General features: G+C 44.0%; 1 protein-coding gene across 1 annotated transcript in view; it reads right to left on the bottom strand.

Moving 5' to 3' along the window:
- The window catches only part of erfl3 (Ets2 repressor factor like 3), a 42749-nt gene extending 31428 nt beyond the window's left edge, over positions 1–11321 (bottom strand). Inside the window, exon 1 of the mRNA XM_080038954.1 lies at positions 10728–11321. Coding sequence (XP_079895080.1) covers positions 10728–10749 — 22 coding nt within the window. The 5' untranslated portion in view covers positions 10750–11321. The remainder of the gene's footprint in view (positions 1–10727) is intronic.
- Positions 11322–16405: the final 5084 nt, after the last annotated feature.

The following is a 16405-nucleotide window of genomic DNA, read 5'->3' as shown; positions in this document are numbered from 1 at the left end:
TATTTGGCAATTGACTGACCTGTTGATATATTTAATTTAGGCAATTCTAAGTTACCTCTAGGCACACTGGAAATAGTGCAATTTCTTGCTGCTCTGACTAAAATCTTTAATAACTAATTGTAATAATTAAAAGTGGACCATCGCAGATTCAATGTACGATGGTGACAAAAACGTGTTGCCCACCCCTGTCTTACACAGAAAGAAGTTTACACATCAATGAGTCACACACACGGTTCCCACATTCCCACATTCCCACACACACACCTCTACACTCTGCCTTCTCTCACAACTAACCTAAGGGAGAGAGCAGAGATCCCAGCTAATACTTGGGCCAGACGAACACAATAACCCTACTAACACAACACCCACACTCAAACGGTGAGGATACTAGCTTGGGGCCACTGAGCTGGAGAGAAAGCTGTGTATGATATTATGTGTGTGTATGTGATGGTGGGTGTGTCTGTGTGCGTGTGTGTGATTGACATCTCTTAGCAGGAAAAAACGCACTTATATTTTACCCTGTTTCCCAGGTAACATGTTTAATTTATCACATGCTGACAGTTAAAAAGCAGAAAATGTTGGAGAAAAAATATATATAAGTGAAATATTTTAGATTAAATGAACAATTCCTGGGGGCGCCCTTAGCTCAGTTGGTAGGGCGTCCCCCCCCCCCCCCCGGGCCGGGCCCAGCATCAGACCCGGGTTCGATTCCTGCCCACGGTCGTTCTCTGCATGTCACTAGACCCCACTCTGCCCAATTCCACCTCTGTCTCTTCATACTGTCAAATAAAGCATGAAAAATGCCTAAAAATATCTTTAAAAAAAATGAACAATTCCTCTATTGCAGAGATGTAGCCATCTCTATAATCAAATGTGTATAGATGCCAGATGGTACTATTTATTTAGGATGTGCACTGTAACCTTTGAAGTCACAACACCCTCATCTAGATTAGCTTTAAATCAGTGGTATGAGGAAGACCTTGCTTGAATTTCATTTGCCATGACTAAAAGATCCTCGCTGTCCATTACCAATCCCTATGACAGTTTAGGTCCGTTTTCTCTTCCGCCAGCATACTTCTGCTTGTTCCTTTTTAGTATGTTATATTTCCCCCCTTTCCTTTATACATTGTAAATCCCTCTCACCCTGTGACTGGTCAGGGGATGTAGCTCACTGTTCTCTTTATCAAAGATGTAATCCCCTAAAACAATAATGTGTGTGCGTGTGTGTACAGTAGGCCTATATGTGTGCGTGTGTGTTCGCCCACCCACATGCAACTGCCTGGTTACGTAATTTCACTGGGCCACATCTGATGCTAAAAATGGACACGGATAAAATGATTGTGACCGAGGGCAGCGCTACTGTACGGAGGCACTGGCGCACACACACACACACACACAGGACACATGTACACAGACAGCGGGGGCTGGGCAAGCTGCTAAACCCTGCACTCATGAACCAGGGATGTGCACATTTAAAGCTTTTCTCTTAATTCGTCGTCAGTCATGTCAGCGTAAAGTAATATATAATTGAAGGTTTTTTGCACAGTGCGGTGTGTAACGTTTTGTTGTAAAAGAATGTGGTGGATCAGTTTTTGCAGGGGATAGTGTTGTAAAGGAAAAAGAAAAAAGCAGCTGTGAACCCTTTAGATGAAGAGGTGCACACAACAACTATATCAAATAAATGTAAACAAAGTGAAGAGTAATATGTATCTCCTGCATTGATGGGTCTGAGTCAAAACAGTCCATTTCAGAGCGCCCCTGAGTGAGATGACAAAAAAATAAAATAAAAAGTAGGATATGTGGATATGTTTGGGTCACGGCACTAAAAGTGTGGAGAGTGGTACGGGTCATAAAACTGGCTGACACACTCACTTATTAACAAACTGCAGACGAACCGTGACGAGTTAAGAGTGTTTTCTGTGCGTGCATGTGCAATGCTTGGAAAGGGAGGATATGCTATATGATGTGCAGCACTGATGGCCGGCTTTGTCATTAAACTTTAATCACTCTGCTTTCCTATAAATACCATTCCAATGATCCAATGCATTATTCACTTTCTCTCAGTCCGGCATACACACAGAGATACACAAGCAGAGGAACACACACAGAGACACACACACCTGGAGAGCCAAGAAAAAAAAAGCCAGTGCCCGGAGGAAGGAAGCCTTGTGAACATTTAAGAGGACGATGGCCAGTGGACCAAAATAGAGTCAGATGTTTGTCCTGCCGTGAGTGCAATCCACCCGGCACTTTATTCTGCCCATTACCACACAACTTGGAAGGAGCCTTTGGGCCGTGTATGTGTATGTATGTGTGTGTGTGTGTGTGTGTGTGTGTGTGTGTGTGGACATATGTTCAAACTGCTACGACTTGCACTTGATACTGCGCTTAATTGTCTTAGAAGTCGGTCTATCGATCTGATATTTTAAGTTTTCAGGTCAACTCAGGAAGGCTAACATAACACACACCATCTATTCTGCTGCTTATACATTTTGACAGTGACTGACGTGTCTCTATGCTATTTGAGCCGTGTTAGCAGAAGACCACACTGTATCCGAACGTCGAGTCATGGTGGCTGGTAAATCAGGGTGTCCAGTGAAAGAACGAGGGACAGTGTAGGGTGACATGGAGCAGGAGAGAGGGGGGGAGAGGAGGAGGCTAATGGAAGAGGAGCTGCCACTGGGGTATACGCCCATGGATTGGTGACACATAAATGATGGTGAGAGGGGAGGAGAGGATGGAGGGATGGGAGGGTCAATCGATGCTTAAAAAGGTTTCACTCCCCCAACAGGGACATGCGCATCATCTTTGTGCGCACACAAACACACAACAGTCCAAAGGAGAACACTATTACCTCTCTCGCCTATATAAACACAACACAAGACGGTTTAAAAGTCACGAGTTCAGCGAAGAGCCCTTTGTTTTCCAGCAAGAGGCGGATTAGCAAAACCCTTTGGACTAATTTAGGAAGAGGCCGCGAGGTGGTGTTCCTAAATCTGGAGTATAAAAAGCTCACACGTGATGCTTACATGTTGGGGTTGTCCAGGAAGATGAAATTAGATCAAGCAGCTACCACAGCTGACAGAAGGCAGAGGATGTCCTCTTTCCACTTATCGCCATCCCTCCCAACACGCACACACATACACACAGACAAGCTTGCTACTGCTTACCCTACCGGACAAGAACGGCCATTTGGCAAGCAATCGTGTGCCAAATGTACACACACTTGCAAACATTCCAGCTGCCTATTTTGCACAATACGAGTGCTCAGTTGAAGGAGACAGCTGGCTTAATTAATGAAGTGTTAACTTAACATTGAAGTGTGTACGTTAACAAAAAGCCTATAAAAGACAAACTGGATCAATCTCTCTCAAGTTTGGAACACTTTGTTTCCACATAAACACGTTCTGAACACCTCTGACATGGCATTCCCACCTAAAGCCCCGCCTTTTTCAAAAGCACATAACTTTTCTGGCGCACGTACTACAAAAGGTTGCGGTGAGTTTGGCTCAAAGTTCAAAATGAGCATTGCTGACGTACTTATAAGAGAACAGGTCTGAACACGGAGGGAGAAAGGGAAACAAGATAAAGAAAGACAGACAGGCAGACAGGCAGGCAGGCAGGCGAAAGACGGGTTGAAAAGAAAAAGCCCCAAACGTGATCTTGCATTCCTTACATGGGGTGCAGGGAAGGAAAGGGAGGAATGGGGGAAGGGAGAGAGAGAGAAAGAGAGAGAGAGGGGGAGAAAAAGGAGGAGGGTGACAAGAGAAGAGAGAAAGTTTAACTCGGCGCCAGACAGCCTTTCAATACCCCGACAGCCAGTCACACACTCGCAACAAAATATCGACACGATACGCACAAGTGTGGCACAGAAGTCCGTTTGGTGACTTCCCATCATCCGAAATTAGATTAGATATTTGCCCTCCACCCCCCCTGTTCCCTGGGTCCAGCACAGAGGCAGATTCCCAGATAAAAATAGCCAGAGGAACTATTCAAACACTGCTGCCTTTCTGCTGGGAGTGTCTGCTGACGGCACTGGACTTAAGGGGTTAGAGAGGGGTTAGGAGCTCCACTTGCAGCCCCCATGAATCAAGAGGCCTGGCACAGCAGACCGACAGCACAATCACACTTAACAGACAAACACAAGCACAACGTAATGAAGCTCAAATTACTGCATAGACGTTTATTTTTTACAATGAAAAAAAAAGAGAGAATATGACATAGTTGCACGCTCCCCTTCAGGACTGCTGTTAAAGTGTGTATCTGCAAAGAACACAAAGAAAATCATCTGACAAACGTTTATTGCGTTTATTAAATGAAGAGTTGTCTATTACTTCTTAAAATCTGAAGTAATTTTTATTTATGGCTTTTGTTTTATCCTTTACAAACACCAATAAGCCGTCCCATCCACGTCCACATGCCCAAATGCACCGAGCCGCCGACAAGCTATATGAACTTTACATGAATAACACATGGATTACTAAAGACAATTAACCATTCAACCCAAGCTCTGACTAACAATTGAATACAGTGACTCGCTAAAGACAATAACCTTACACATACTGTAAGGTTGGCAGGATGCGATAGGCCATTTGAAAGTTCAAGAAGTTGTCAGCTAATTTTGATTCACAGTGCACAACATAGAAGATCTGTAGTTCTCATCCAGCCTGGAATTAGCAATTAGCAATCACTCTGTGTGCTGATCCCTCCAGTAAAGATTCACTCAGCATGGCCAGTGCTATTGGGGTTAATCTAAAAAAGATTAGGAGTATACATTACAAAACCACTCGGGCTAAAAGGCCTAAACAGCCACCGTTGGATGCATCGGCATCAGCACAGACACTCCGGGCTCTAACCTTAAAGGACAGGTCATTGTGTCGTGAGGATCCAAAACAAAACCTCATATCTGAAGGATAAGAGGAACAGATTTAACTGATCGTGTGTGTGTGTGTGTGTGTGTGTGTGTGTTTTCAGTCAGACTCAGATCAGTTTCAATGGCGCCATCTTCCACCAAGTAGCTGTTACAAATACACCCACCAGCAGTGACGTACACAATTTTTTTTTGTAGTAAAAAGTAATCTGCTGCAGCCCATCCAAAGAAAGTGTCTCCTTCGTATTAAACACACTTGATATTCTTTAACAATAACATGCCATTCTGCACCTCACTCTCTAGTAGTGACCTCTACAACAATGTGACTCTGTAAACTCCCCGTATTACATTACAATGCACATGCATGCGCAAACACAAACAGCTGCAGAACAGCGCAGGTCAATCCATGCACACCAACACACCCTACCCGCATTCTCAACATGAATTTTGATACCCGTTTGAAAAAAAAAGACCTTCAGTATGTGTGTGCATGATGGGGTATGTGTGCTGTAACTTTTCATATCAGACTCCTAGAATAATTGGTAATTGGGTATTATTTTGTTTACATTCTCCAGTCAGTTTATTCACATCGTCCTGAGGAGGTTATAAAAAATAATATGCCCGCATATGAATGCATGCATGCCTTTGCAAGTCACTGAGTGAGCGTGTTCAGAAAAGGCTTGCAGAGATAGTAGCTGTTGTGTTTCCCCCTCATGTGTAATGCAACACAGCCGGCAACTATTAACCTTCTAAGCAGGAATGTGGGAGGTCCAAGAATTCCAATAAAAAGCAGCAGCAGTGTGTGTGTGTGTTTATATATGTGACACTCACACATGTGTTCCTGAAAGTGTTAGAGTAATCAGTCAACAACAGTCCATCCCATCCAGACTCATTACCATCCCTGACCAATAACCAATACTGTTGATGTGGGGTCATGCTGTGGGCTACATCCAATGGCAAAGCGGTAAAACTAGGCTCAACTCACATCGCAGACACACAACAATGGCCCGAGGACACATTTAGTTCCACAGCTGTGTTATCTGGGTAAAAAGTGAATTTTAAATGGCGCTCTTTAGGGGCCGAATCATCGCAATCATGCAGCAGATCAAACAGGTTGCGGGAGGCTGATAATCTATGGAACTTAGGTTAATGTGTTTTTCTCAGGGGGCAGGATGAGAGGGGGGGAGTGGGTGTACAGGCCGCCAGGAGAGCTGGACAACGGTCAGAAGCATCCGGGCCGTCAAGGGTAACGCTGCCTTGTTGGTTGTGGTGTCCCTAGTCAAGGGCGGCACACGGGACTGGTGGAGGTCCATTAGTGTCGACTGGCTGAGCGCATTGTTCCCTTTGGTCACATTCCTGGCTAAATACAGACATTTCCACAACTGAAGGCACCCCCTCTACCAGAAGTCATTTGTCAACTTAGCAAAACAGGCATCCATCACTCAACTGTTTTGAAGGACTGTTGTGACAAGGAAAAGTGGGCCACGCCACGCTGCCTCTGCACTGATCATTCTCAATCTGTCTGTTATAAAATCAATCTGTAAAATTGGCATTTTTATGCTTTATTGATAGTGAGTAGAGACAGAGTTAAAATGTGGCAGAGAGGGGGCTGGAATCGAACCCGGGTCCGCTGCTGGCCGAGGCCCATGGGGGGGACGCCCTACCAACTGAGCTAAGGGCGCCCACCCAGACCAGCTTTAATGCTGGTGTGAACAGTGGATTATTTTTCAGTTGGAAGATAACCAGTTTTTTTAAGGGGCATCATCTGTTTCAGGCCTTGATGTTGGCTGAGCCCGATCACAGCGGGGCTCTGTCCCATAAAGCAGGCTGTAAAACTGTAGTGGGATAATGGGAGCTAGTGGTTTTGCTGTGGTCAGCACTGCGAGGGAGTTTTCACTGATAAGGCTAATCACTGTGCTTATCATCACAGTGGTTGTGTGTTGAGATTGAAAAGCATATGCTTGCAATTGCGAGCACATACACACACATGGAAAAGATGAAATATTCTTCTCAAATCCTTGCTCAAAAGCTACCCTTTTGTCTCCTACCCTGCCACATCATAAGGCATGACTGTGTGTGTGTGTGTGTGTGAGTGTGTGTGTGTGTGTGTGTGTGTGTGTGTGTGTGTGTGTGTGTGTCTAGAATACATGTAAATGGTAAAAAGGTTCCCGTATGTCAGTCATTGTGGGCAAGTAGCAAGCATCACAAAACAATCATAATTAAACTACATAGTTAAATGACTGATAAAAAGTAGAACGTTGTGACATCTGCAGTTACACACACACACACACACACACGTTTAACACACATGCAGAAGTGCAGTCTCTTCAGTTGCCAAAAGCACCATCAAACTATGAGCTACTCCGCACCATTATGAGTACAATGAGAGGTCTCTGGCCCCACAAGTCCACACACAATCAGCCCCGGTGATTGCCCCACTCCCACCATTGTCCCTTACTCCACACACACACACAATGGCCACTCCAGGGCCAGGGGTCCTACTATGCCATTCCTTCACACAAAGACACACACCAGTCCTTATCCCGTTAGAGAGGAATAAAAAGAATGACAGAGGTGGCAGAAGAAAAATTGTAAGCATTGGGGAAGGATGGAGGGAAATGCCTGAAAAACAAAGGGCAAAGTGTGTGTGTGTGTGTGTGTGTACCTTTTAACATATTAAAAAGGTATCATTGTGCAATATAAGAGTATTTATTGGCTATGGTGTGAGATTCAAGATTACAATGCTCCAGAAGCTACAAAGGCCTTCAAGGACAAGAAGCTAGTTACTTAAGATGGCACCATCCACCACTGCCTCAAGACTTACCACAATATCAAGTGATGAGATGAAGATGTATTTAGGAATTTATCCCATATTACTTCTTCTTCACCTTCCAACAGGTGCATATCCGGCGTACACCCACTTCAGAAACGCTAAGGCCGTTAAGTTTGTCCGTTCTGTGCAACATAGTGGCGCGGCCCGCTCTTTACAGATATATAAGGCTCATTCTAAAAAGGTAATAAAAAAACACTTTTATACTTAAGCCATTATATAAATATTGTGTTCCATGATTTCTACCATGTTTGCTCTGAAAGATGCCAAAAATGTCTACACACTGTACCCTTGAGGAGGAACAAATAATGCAGTGGGCAAGTTATTATTGTGCGTGACTGTGAGTAGGTCCTTATGACCAGAGCCTAATCAATCATTAGCACAGCCTTTGAGGTGCACAGAAAGTGGATGTGTGACAGCGTAAGTGCAGACAAGATACTTCATACAGGGGACACGTTGACTGATGATAACGAATCATGCAACCTGTAGAATACCTCCACAGACTAAATCAAAACACACACAAAGACCAGTAAATCAGGTGTGATGAAAAAAATTAAAATGAAGAAAAATAAAATAAAATTGACTACTCTCTCCCAACACCGATCTGCAAGCAATAGCAGATGCAGCTATGGGCCTCGCCATTTCCTGCGTCATCATGTCAATTCTCCTATCTCCGCGGAAATCGTATCATCTATTCAGGCTAATGAAGTGACTGTGTGGAAAACAGGAGTGCAAAGGGAAGTGTCCGGTGTTGGAGAGAAAGGAAGGAGGTAAGCTCCACAGAGGCAGCAGCTTGCCGTATGGGACGTAATCCTACATCACCAAACATATTAGGTTGGGGATGATTACATTTTTTATCCCACACATACCCAGGCATATCCTCCTGCATTCGCTAAATGTGATCATTCAATGTTATTTGATCTAAGAGGAGGCTCCTGATTGCTACACAGCGACAGCAGCAGGAGATCAGACAGATAACAACACAGATTAACCAGTTCCATTATTCAACTATTTTAAAGTGTAAAGTTATATGATCAGATTTGTTGTTAAGATAATGAGACACAGTTGCTATGTTTAGTGCTTAAATGATTGGTCAGTTAGTTAATCAAATTCAATTTTGATAACTGACAAGTGCGTGAAACTTACAAGAAGGTACTTGCTCAGCCTCTGTACATTTGAAATAAGTCGAGCTGAAATGAATGAATGTATTAGCTGATCAATAAATAATCAACATTTTAAATGTTTATGAATGATTAAGAATTAAAGTTATTTTCGAGGCATAAAATGTGTGTTGCATGTTGTCCTTCTAACTTCTGATTAAATGTTATTGTTTAATTTAATTTTAGACTGAATATCTCTAGACTGTCACCCTGGGGTCAAATAACTTGTGAGGGGCATGTCTCACTATTTTCTGACTTCTTGAGGATCAAACTATTAACCTAGAGAGTAACCAGAAATGTTTTGGTAACGCCCTAATCATTATCAAATGCAAAAACTTTGTGGTTCAAATCAACTTTCATGTAAACACAAAATAATTTAATAGAAAAACAGGAATCACGATTCAAAATAATACTTAGAGGCTCAATCAACAAAGTCAAAAGGACTGGTTGCATAGTGGCACGCACTTCACACCAACCACACAATAGCAGGACCAGCTAATGTTCTTTACCCTTTTTAAACAGATGACAAACACAGCCAACCTTCTACACAAACACACACGCCAACGGCATACATCAAACCCATAACCCGGAGCACAATCAATCTTTACTACCTTCCCAGAAGGGCTTAAGCTATCTGCTAGCTGCCACACAAACACAGGTTTCCTTGTAATAAAAGGGCTACTTGTGGTGGGATGTGGTGTGATGTCATGGTAGCAGCCTCCTTGGGGCTGAGGCAGGGAGTGTGTGTGTGTGTGTGTGTGTGTGTGTGTGTGTAGGAATGTGGAGGGTTGAGTGGCTGAGGCCGGGTGCAGCAGTGGGAGTCAGGAGAGGACGGGTGGTGGGGGAGGGGAGGGGACCGTCCCAAGTGGAAAAGGGGTCCCACATAGTTTGTCAGTCACACACAGACACAAACACACACTACCGGCCGGCACTATGCCAAATATGCTTACCAGTAACTGCTTAGGAAGTCATCACATTGTTGCAGCAGGAAAACAACTAATAAAATATGTGTAGTTTTAGTTTTTACATTTAGGGCCATAGACAATAAACTATAGTTGTATACTTTCAGATGCTATCAACTTGGTATGTGCTATGAAACTATGAAAAAATAAACTGAATAGTTGGCACAAAAAGTACTTCCACTTCCTCCTTTATGTTGCCTTGGCTTCCAGTGAAGGGAGCAAGAACAAACTTATGCAAGCATTTCAGGAATTACACAAAATGACACACATACAAGCCTCAGCTGACAACTGGAAATCCCCCCTGCTCTCTCACTCCAATACGCTGACAGGCCAAGTACCTGACAAATGTATGCACAGTTACGGAGTTAATATCAGCTTGCCTCGTGTGCATATCTAGTTAGATCCAATCACCTCAACACCACCACCACCAGCAGCAGGAGGAGAAGGGACCCAAAGTAACTTACCAACAGGTCCACATCTCTCTTTCTCACCCAGTCAGTAAAACAACACGCTCACACTGTGCTTCTAGGATTTTCAGACTGTTCTCTGAAATGTGCTGGATAGTGAAATTAGGTTGTCACGGTGACAAAGAGGATGTCGCTGTAACAACTGTACAGTAGCTTAGTTCAACCACTTCCTCTTGATCCGGAGTACAGTAGGCTACTAAACCTGCAGTAGATTTTACACCGGTATCTCGCTAAACCACGGGCTAGTGCAGTACTGCCGATCAACCAACAATCAACAGGTTTTCATCGTGTGTTCCGAATGGAAACGGATGTAGATAGCCTAACTATCGGTCTGTTGTTTCATTAATCAGTAGTGCCTTGCCGACAACAACCGCGGCAAGTAAACAAGAAAGACAATGGTGGATAAAAAAAATCAAAGCAGGAGTTACGCAAACTTACCGGAATCTCCAGGTGTTTTCATTTTCCCTGCTTTACAGACAAAGCAAACTTGGCAAAGACAGCAATCGGCTAAAGTTTGCCGTACAGGATGAATTCCACAAAGTTGCTCGTGGAAAGGAAAAAGTCAAGTCTCTCGGCCTCTCTCTCGCTCTCTTCCTCCCCCCTCTAGTTCCCAATCTGGAAAACTAGGTGAAGATACACAGCAAACTTTTGTTGCTTCAGCAGCTTGTGCTTCTCGAGCCGCCTCCGTCTCTCGGTCCGTTTCCCCGTCCACCGAGCACACCAAGCGAAGGACTCAGTTTCCTCAAAGACGAGCGGCCAAAACCTCGCTGCTGCTGCTCCTCGCCTCTCGTGCCAAGACTAGAAGCTTTAAAATGTGTCGGAAAACGGACAACCGTCCCGACTCTGGCTTTTCTCTCTCTTTTCACAAGTTCTCTCGCTAACTGTCCGGTAGCTGTTTACTCCGGCTCAACCGCATCTTCGTAGCTGTTTGACATCTCTTCGCCGCAAAGCTTTGTTACTTCTTTGACAGAAATTAACGACAGAGAAGGACCTCTCTTTCTTTACAGACTTTTTTCAAGTCCTCCACTCACTCTCACACCATTCAGCACTAGTCTCTCCTCCCCCCGTGCCTCTCTCATTCCTCGGGGTGTCGTGTTTCGCTCGCTCTCTTCCGCGCGGGGCCCGCCCACACTGACGGGAGAGGGGGGGGCTAAAGTGGCGAGTCACGCCCTCTCACCACGAGCCGGGGGCATGGGGCTTGGGCTGGCGTCACTGCAGCACGCGGCGTTGTCTTGGAGACCGACAAAGCGCGCTGCTGCCGTGCTTACATCATATCCGAGTCCTACGATTCGAGAGGGCAAGCTCGCCGTGACCATTTACGTAAATCAGGGGTTACTACTCTAACAGGCTCTTACATAGGAGGATAATTACACTTATGTAATTGTCCTATTGAACATGAAAGCGTCAGTGATTGATTAACAATGAAAACAGGACATTCAAAGGCAGTAGGCCTATATATAAATTAAATATATTATTAGGCTATTATTATTATTGTTGTTAGTAGCCTATTACGTCATCAATTCAGCCGCCTGTCAGGTAAGCCCTATAACATTGTGCTAAATGTTTCTGTCGCCATGTGATAGAGAGCATGCTCAGTTCATTTACAGATAAGAAAACGTATAGCCTACTGCTAGCTATTGAACACAGAAGTTCTGCATAGCCTATATGTAACCTATTTTGAATTCAGCTCCACTAAAAAAAAAATGTTCCTTGTAAAATGACACTAGAAAGCTGTTTTCACATCTATCTGCTCACAAGAGAAAAGTGTCTCCATGTAGGCCCTACCTGTAAATGAACAAGCCTCGTTGTGTAGGCTACAACTCAATCGTCCCAAATGAAACAAGTGAAGTGGGTGACTTTTCAGGTAGGCTTGCCTAGGCCAAAAAACCAAAGTATTTCAAATTGAAAAGTTTACCTCATGGGAGTGAGTGATGGAGTCAGACGAATAACAGATGTGTTGCAATTTTTCCTCTGGGGACCATACATACCTGTAGCCTATCAAATTTTGTCACACTCCATCCAGTAGGCCTATGTGTTGGGTCATTTCACTGGACAAGATAAAAACTTGACTTAGCCTACTGCTTGTGCTATAGAGCAAAAGTCAGGGGGGAAACAAAATCATTAGGTTTCATCCTATAGTCACCATTATTATAGGCTACCAAATTTCACAGCAATTGATTAGGCTATACAGTATCTGATGAGATATCTCATCAACTATCATTATTTCTAGATCGTCTAGAAACACAAATACCCCCTTATTCCCGTTATTTCATTCCTTGTCAGCAAGTTATAGGTAAGTGTGCCATTGCAACATTGTGTAATACATGGTACCTCCATATTCAGAAATATTTGCTGGCTGTAATCTAAAGCATGACCTCTGTAAAAGTGCAAAAAGCTACATTTTAATGTGAAGTAGCATAACTGCACCCACAACCATTTAACCATTATTTTAATTTCTACTGAAATACATAGTCCTTATACATATTATCAAAGCAATGTTGAAAAAAATATTATTTCTCATAAAATGTAAAAAACACAACCTTGTGGTTAATTTGAATGTGAACCTGCATCCTGTTCTGTTGCCAGTCTCTAATGTAACACAAACACCCTTTTCCTCTTTTTTTCATGGTGCAGCCAACCGTATCCGTCCCTTTACTCACAATCAAACACACAAACACACACACACACACACACACACACACACACAAGTCCAATGAGCCAGAGTGTGCATTAGCATGTATTCTAGCATATGTATGCATTTATGTCCAATTACTGCTTCAGAGCACAGACACACGTCATACGAAAGGCTCTCACTTGATCGGATGTTCAGCATGCTTTGTTTGACTGTTAGGACATGGTGTCATGCCCAGATTTGTTTCCTGTAACCCCCCCTCCCCGAACACGCTGACCTACTGCTTTCTCACGTGCCACTGATACAAAGCCGTCATGTGTTATCGATAAGAGCACAGGACATGGGTGAGGCGTCATACACGGGAGGTGAAGTGCATCTCCTCTTTTTGCCTTGGCACCTGGTGAACAGGATGGAGACTTTGTTTTTATGCAATTTTTCAGAATTGGTGCACTCATGTGTTGTTGTCACATCAGCGATACACACCACCACTGCCATGCCTTGTCAACACGATAAGACAGCAGTAGTAAAAAAAAAAAGAAAAGAAAAAGTAAACAAAGTCCCCCTGACAGCAGCAACGTCCCTGTGGTGTACTTTACAAACAGGATTTCTCCTCCCTTTTACTGGCCATTCTTTCACGGGCTCAGGAAACCCACTCTGTTTCGCCTGATAAGAAACTGGACCAAAATGGGGAGGAAAAAAAAGGGCAGCTAAATTGGATGCTAAACCTTTACATTCAGGAAACTGTTATCCTGTGTCCTCTTCTTCAGAGTGGAAAAAAACACTGGACGTAGTTGCGTGGCATTTTCTCACACAGGCTGACAATGGGGCAATAAGAAAGGAACAAAAGGGTCGCATTATTCCCCCTGTTTCTCGGTTTGCTGCTGTCGCTGATGGTGTTGCCCTCTGTTTCAGCATGTATCCTCCACACATCATCTATCATTTTCCCATTCTCTGACGGTCTGTGTTTCTGGTGGAGGTGAAGAGCCCTTCAGCGTCCCACGGGCTCTTCACGCAGAGGGAAAGATGAGAGAGGAAATCAAAAGGAAGACGAGAGAAGTGATTTGGCGATCAAGTGCAGGGGTGGACAAATAGCTTCTCCGCTTTGATATGTCTGTGTGTATTTACATGTGTGTGTGCGTTTGTGAGAGAGAGTGTGTGTTTGCGAGCGGCAGTCTGTGACTTGTGCGTGACTGAGCACTCTCTATTGTTACTCAAGCGCAGGAGATGACATTTACAGACAAATCTACAGCACAGAACATTCTGAACACTGATAAACACACAGTGCTTCTCTCAACACCCTCCCTCTCTCCCACCCATGTCCTCCTCTTCCCTCCTCCTCACACACTCCTAATGTTTGTCCACCTCCAATGTTTTCTCTCCCCCATTCATTCTATACTTTGCCGCCCTTTGCAGTCCTGTCGTCTTTTTCCACGCATCCATCCATACGTCCGTCCACCCTCCCTCCCTCTCTCTCACACCTCCTCTGTTCCTCTGCACGCTCCATCCTCTGCCACCTCTCCATGCCTCCTTCACACTCATGGCTCACTTTCTCTCCTTGGGTATTTTGTGCTACAAACTCAAGGTTGATTGAGACTCCTTAATTGAATATGTGGAAATATTTCATGTTATTTATCGGTAGCTACTGGTTGCTTGGCATATAATGATATTTCTTTCAAACCCAATGAGAACAATCAGTTGTTTTTACTTTACATTTCTGAATATCTTTGTGTGCTAATTGTATATAGATATATAAAAATCATATAGAATGTTATTTTTCCATTTCCCCAATTCCCCTGACATGCCATGTCATACTCCTTATATAAATTATAATACAGGTGTAAAATGCCCCCCAATTTATATATATTTCTTTAAACAGAATCAATTGAAACATTTAGAAACACATAATTAGAATGTTCTGATGGTATTTGATGTAAGGTAAAGGTAAATGTCTCATATCTGCAGTAGACTTTTCACATTTCATGTTTTCTTTCGATCCGGAATGGAACTTGGCGAGTGAAAGTGATGATGCGTTTGACACAGAGTGTATCACAGAAGGGCCTTGTCCTATTGGTTCCACATCATCTGTAACTCCCTCTATCTCCCATCCCGCCCTTTTTCATCCCCTCTGAGCTTTATGTGACTCTGTCCGTTCCTAATCGGAGTGACAGACAGACGCTCCGCAGAGAAAGACGGAGAGAATGAAAGGGAGAGCGGAGATTTTGTCATTGCAGTGTTTGTTCGTACGTGAATGCTCGCAGTTGGGTGGGTGCGGGTATATCTTCCCTATAGATGAAAAGCCTTACCCACCCCCAATATTCTTCCACTCTTTATCTAAAGCATGCTAAGGGATGTGTCATACCACGTAAGGAGGGATGATACGACTGAGATCTGTGCCAAACATTCACAACTGATACATAAGTTAGTGTAGGCCCAAGAAGGTCAAAATACTTTCTTAAATTGATATCAATGGAGCAACCTGCATAGCATGCCATCCAGTTAGCTCTAAGACACACACACCGGTTTCTTCTGGTCTGTGCCTCTACAACACAGATGGCTTGGGTCAGTGTAATTACCATGGACAATGGGTGTGGTAGCCCACTCACCAGTGCCACCACAGGCAGTACACACACATATACAAACATACACACACATGGACACAAACACGCACTCACAATGCAAGTGCACACAGAACCCAGTGGAAGCCAAGGCAGGATTATAATTCCTGGACGGGGCGTTAAACAACCAACAGAGGTGTAATGTGTACATAGGGTATGTGATGATTCATACCACTGGGGACATGAACAAACACACACACACACACACACACACACGCACGCACGCACGCACACGCACACACACACACACACACACACAGCTTTGCATTCACACACATTCAGTCCCTCCTTTAGTCCCTCCTCCTTTCTTTTTTTCATTCACCTATTCTTTGTAAGTGCTGCATTTAACTGACTTGATTTCCAGCAAGTGATCTTACATAATCAACTTCAGATGGCATTGTATGAAGCGCAGGCCTGCAAAGTTAAAAACCCTTGTTCAGAATCAGTTCGTATTCTTCATGTGGAGAACCTTGACTGAGGAGAAAAAGAAGAAAACGTTTTTAACTTGTGCGTCGGTAAAAGGAGAAGGGAAGATGGGTCTCTGGACTAAAAGGCGTGTAGGGTGGGAGCAGACCGGATGAAAGGAAAAGACGGCAGCTGATGGAACAACAAGTGCAGCAGGGTGGCGGTTGATGCCCCCCCCTCCGCCCAACACACACACACACACACACACACACACCACACCACCCTCACCCTTCAATCTCACCCCTTCGAAAAACGGCAAGAGCAGAAAAGGATGGAGTGAGGGAGAGGTGAAAAGAGAGCAAAGCTGTGGAGAATAAGGAGTGGGAGAGAGAGAGAGAGGGAATAAGAGAGAGTCAATGGGTTCTTTGTCATCAAAGAAACTTGTTTATTTTCAAGCTTGCCAG

This window comes from Ammodytes marinus (genome assembly GCF_949987685.1).
Source record: "Ammodytes marinus genome assembly, chromosome: 13".
Taxonomy (NCBI): domain Eukaryota; kingdom Metazoa; phylum Chordata; class Actinopteri; order Uranoscopiformes; family Ammodytidae; genus Ammodytes; species Ammodytes marinus.
The sequence above is the reverse complement of the archived record's forward strand: the minus strand, read 5'-3'. Positions and strand labels throughout refer to the sequence as shown.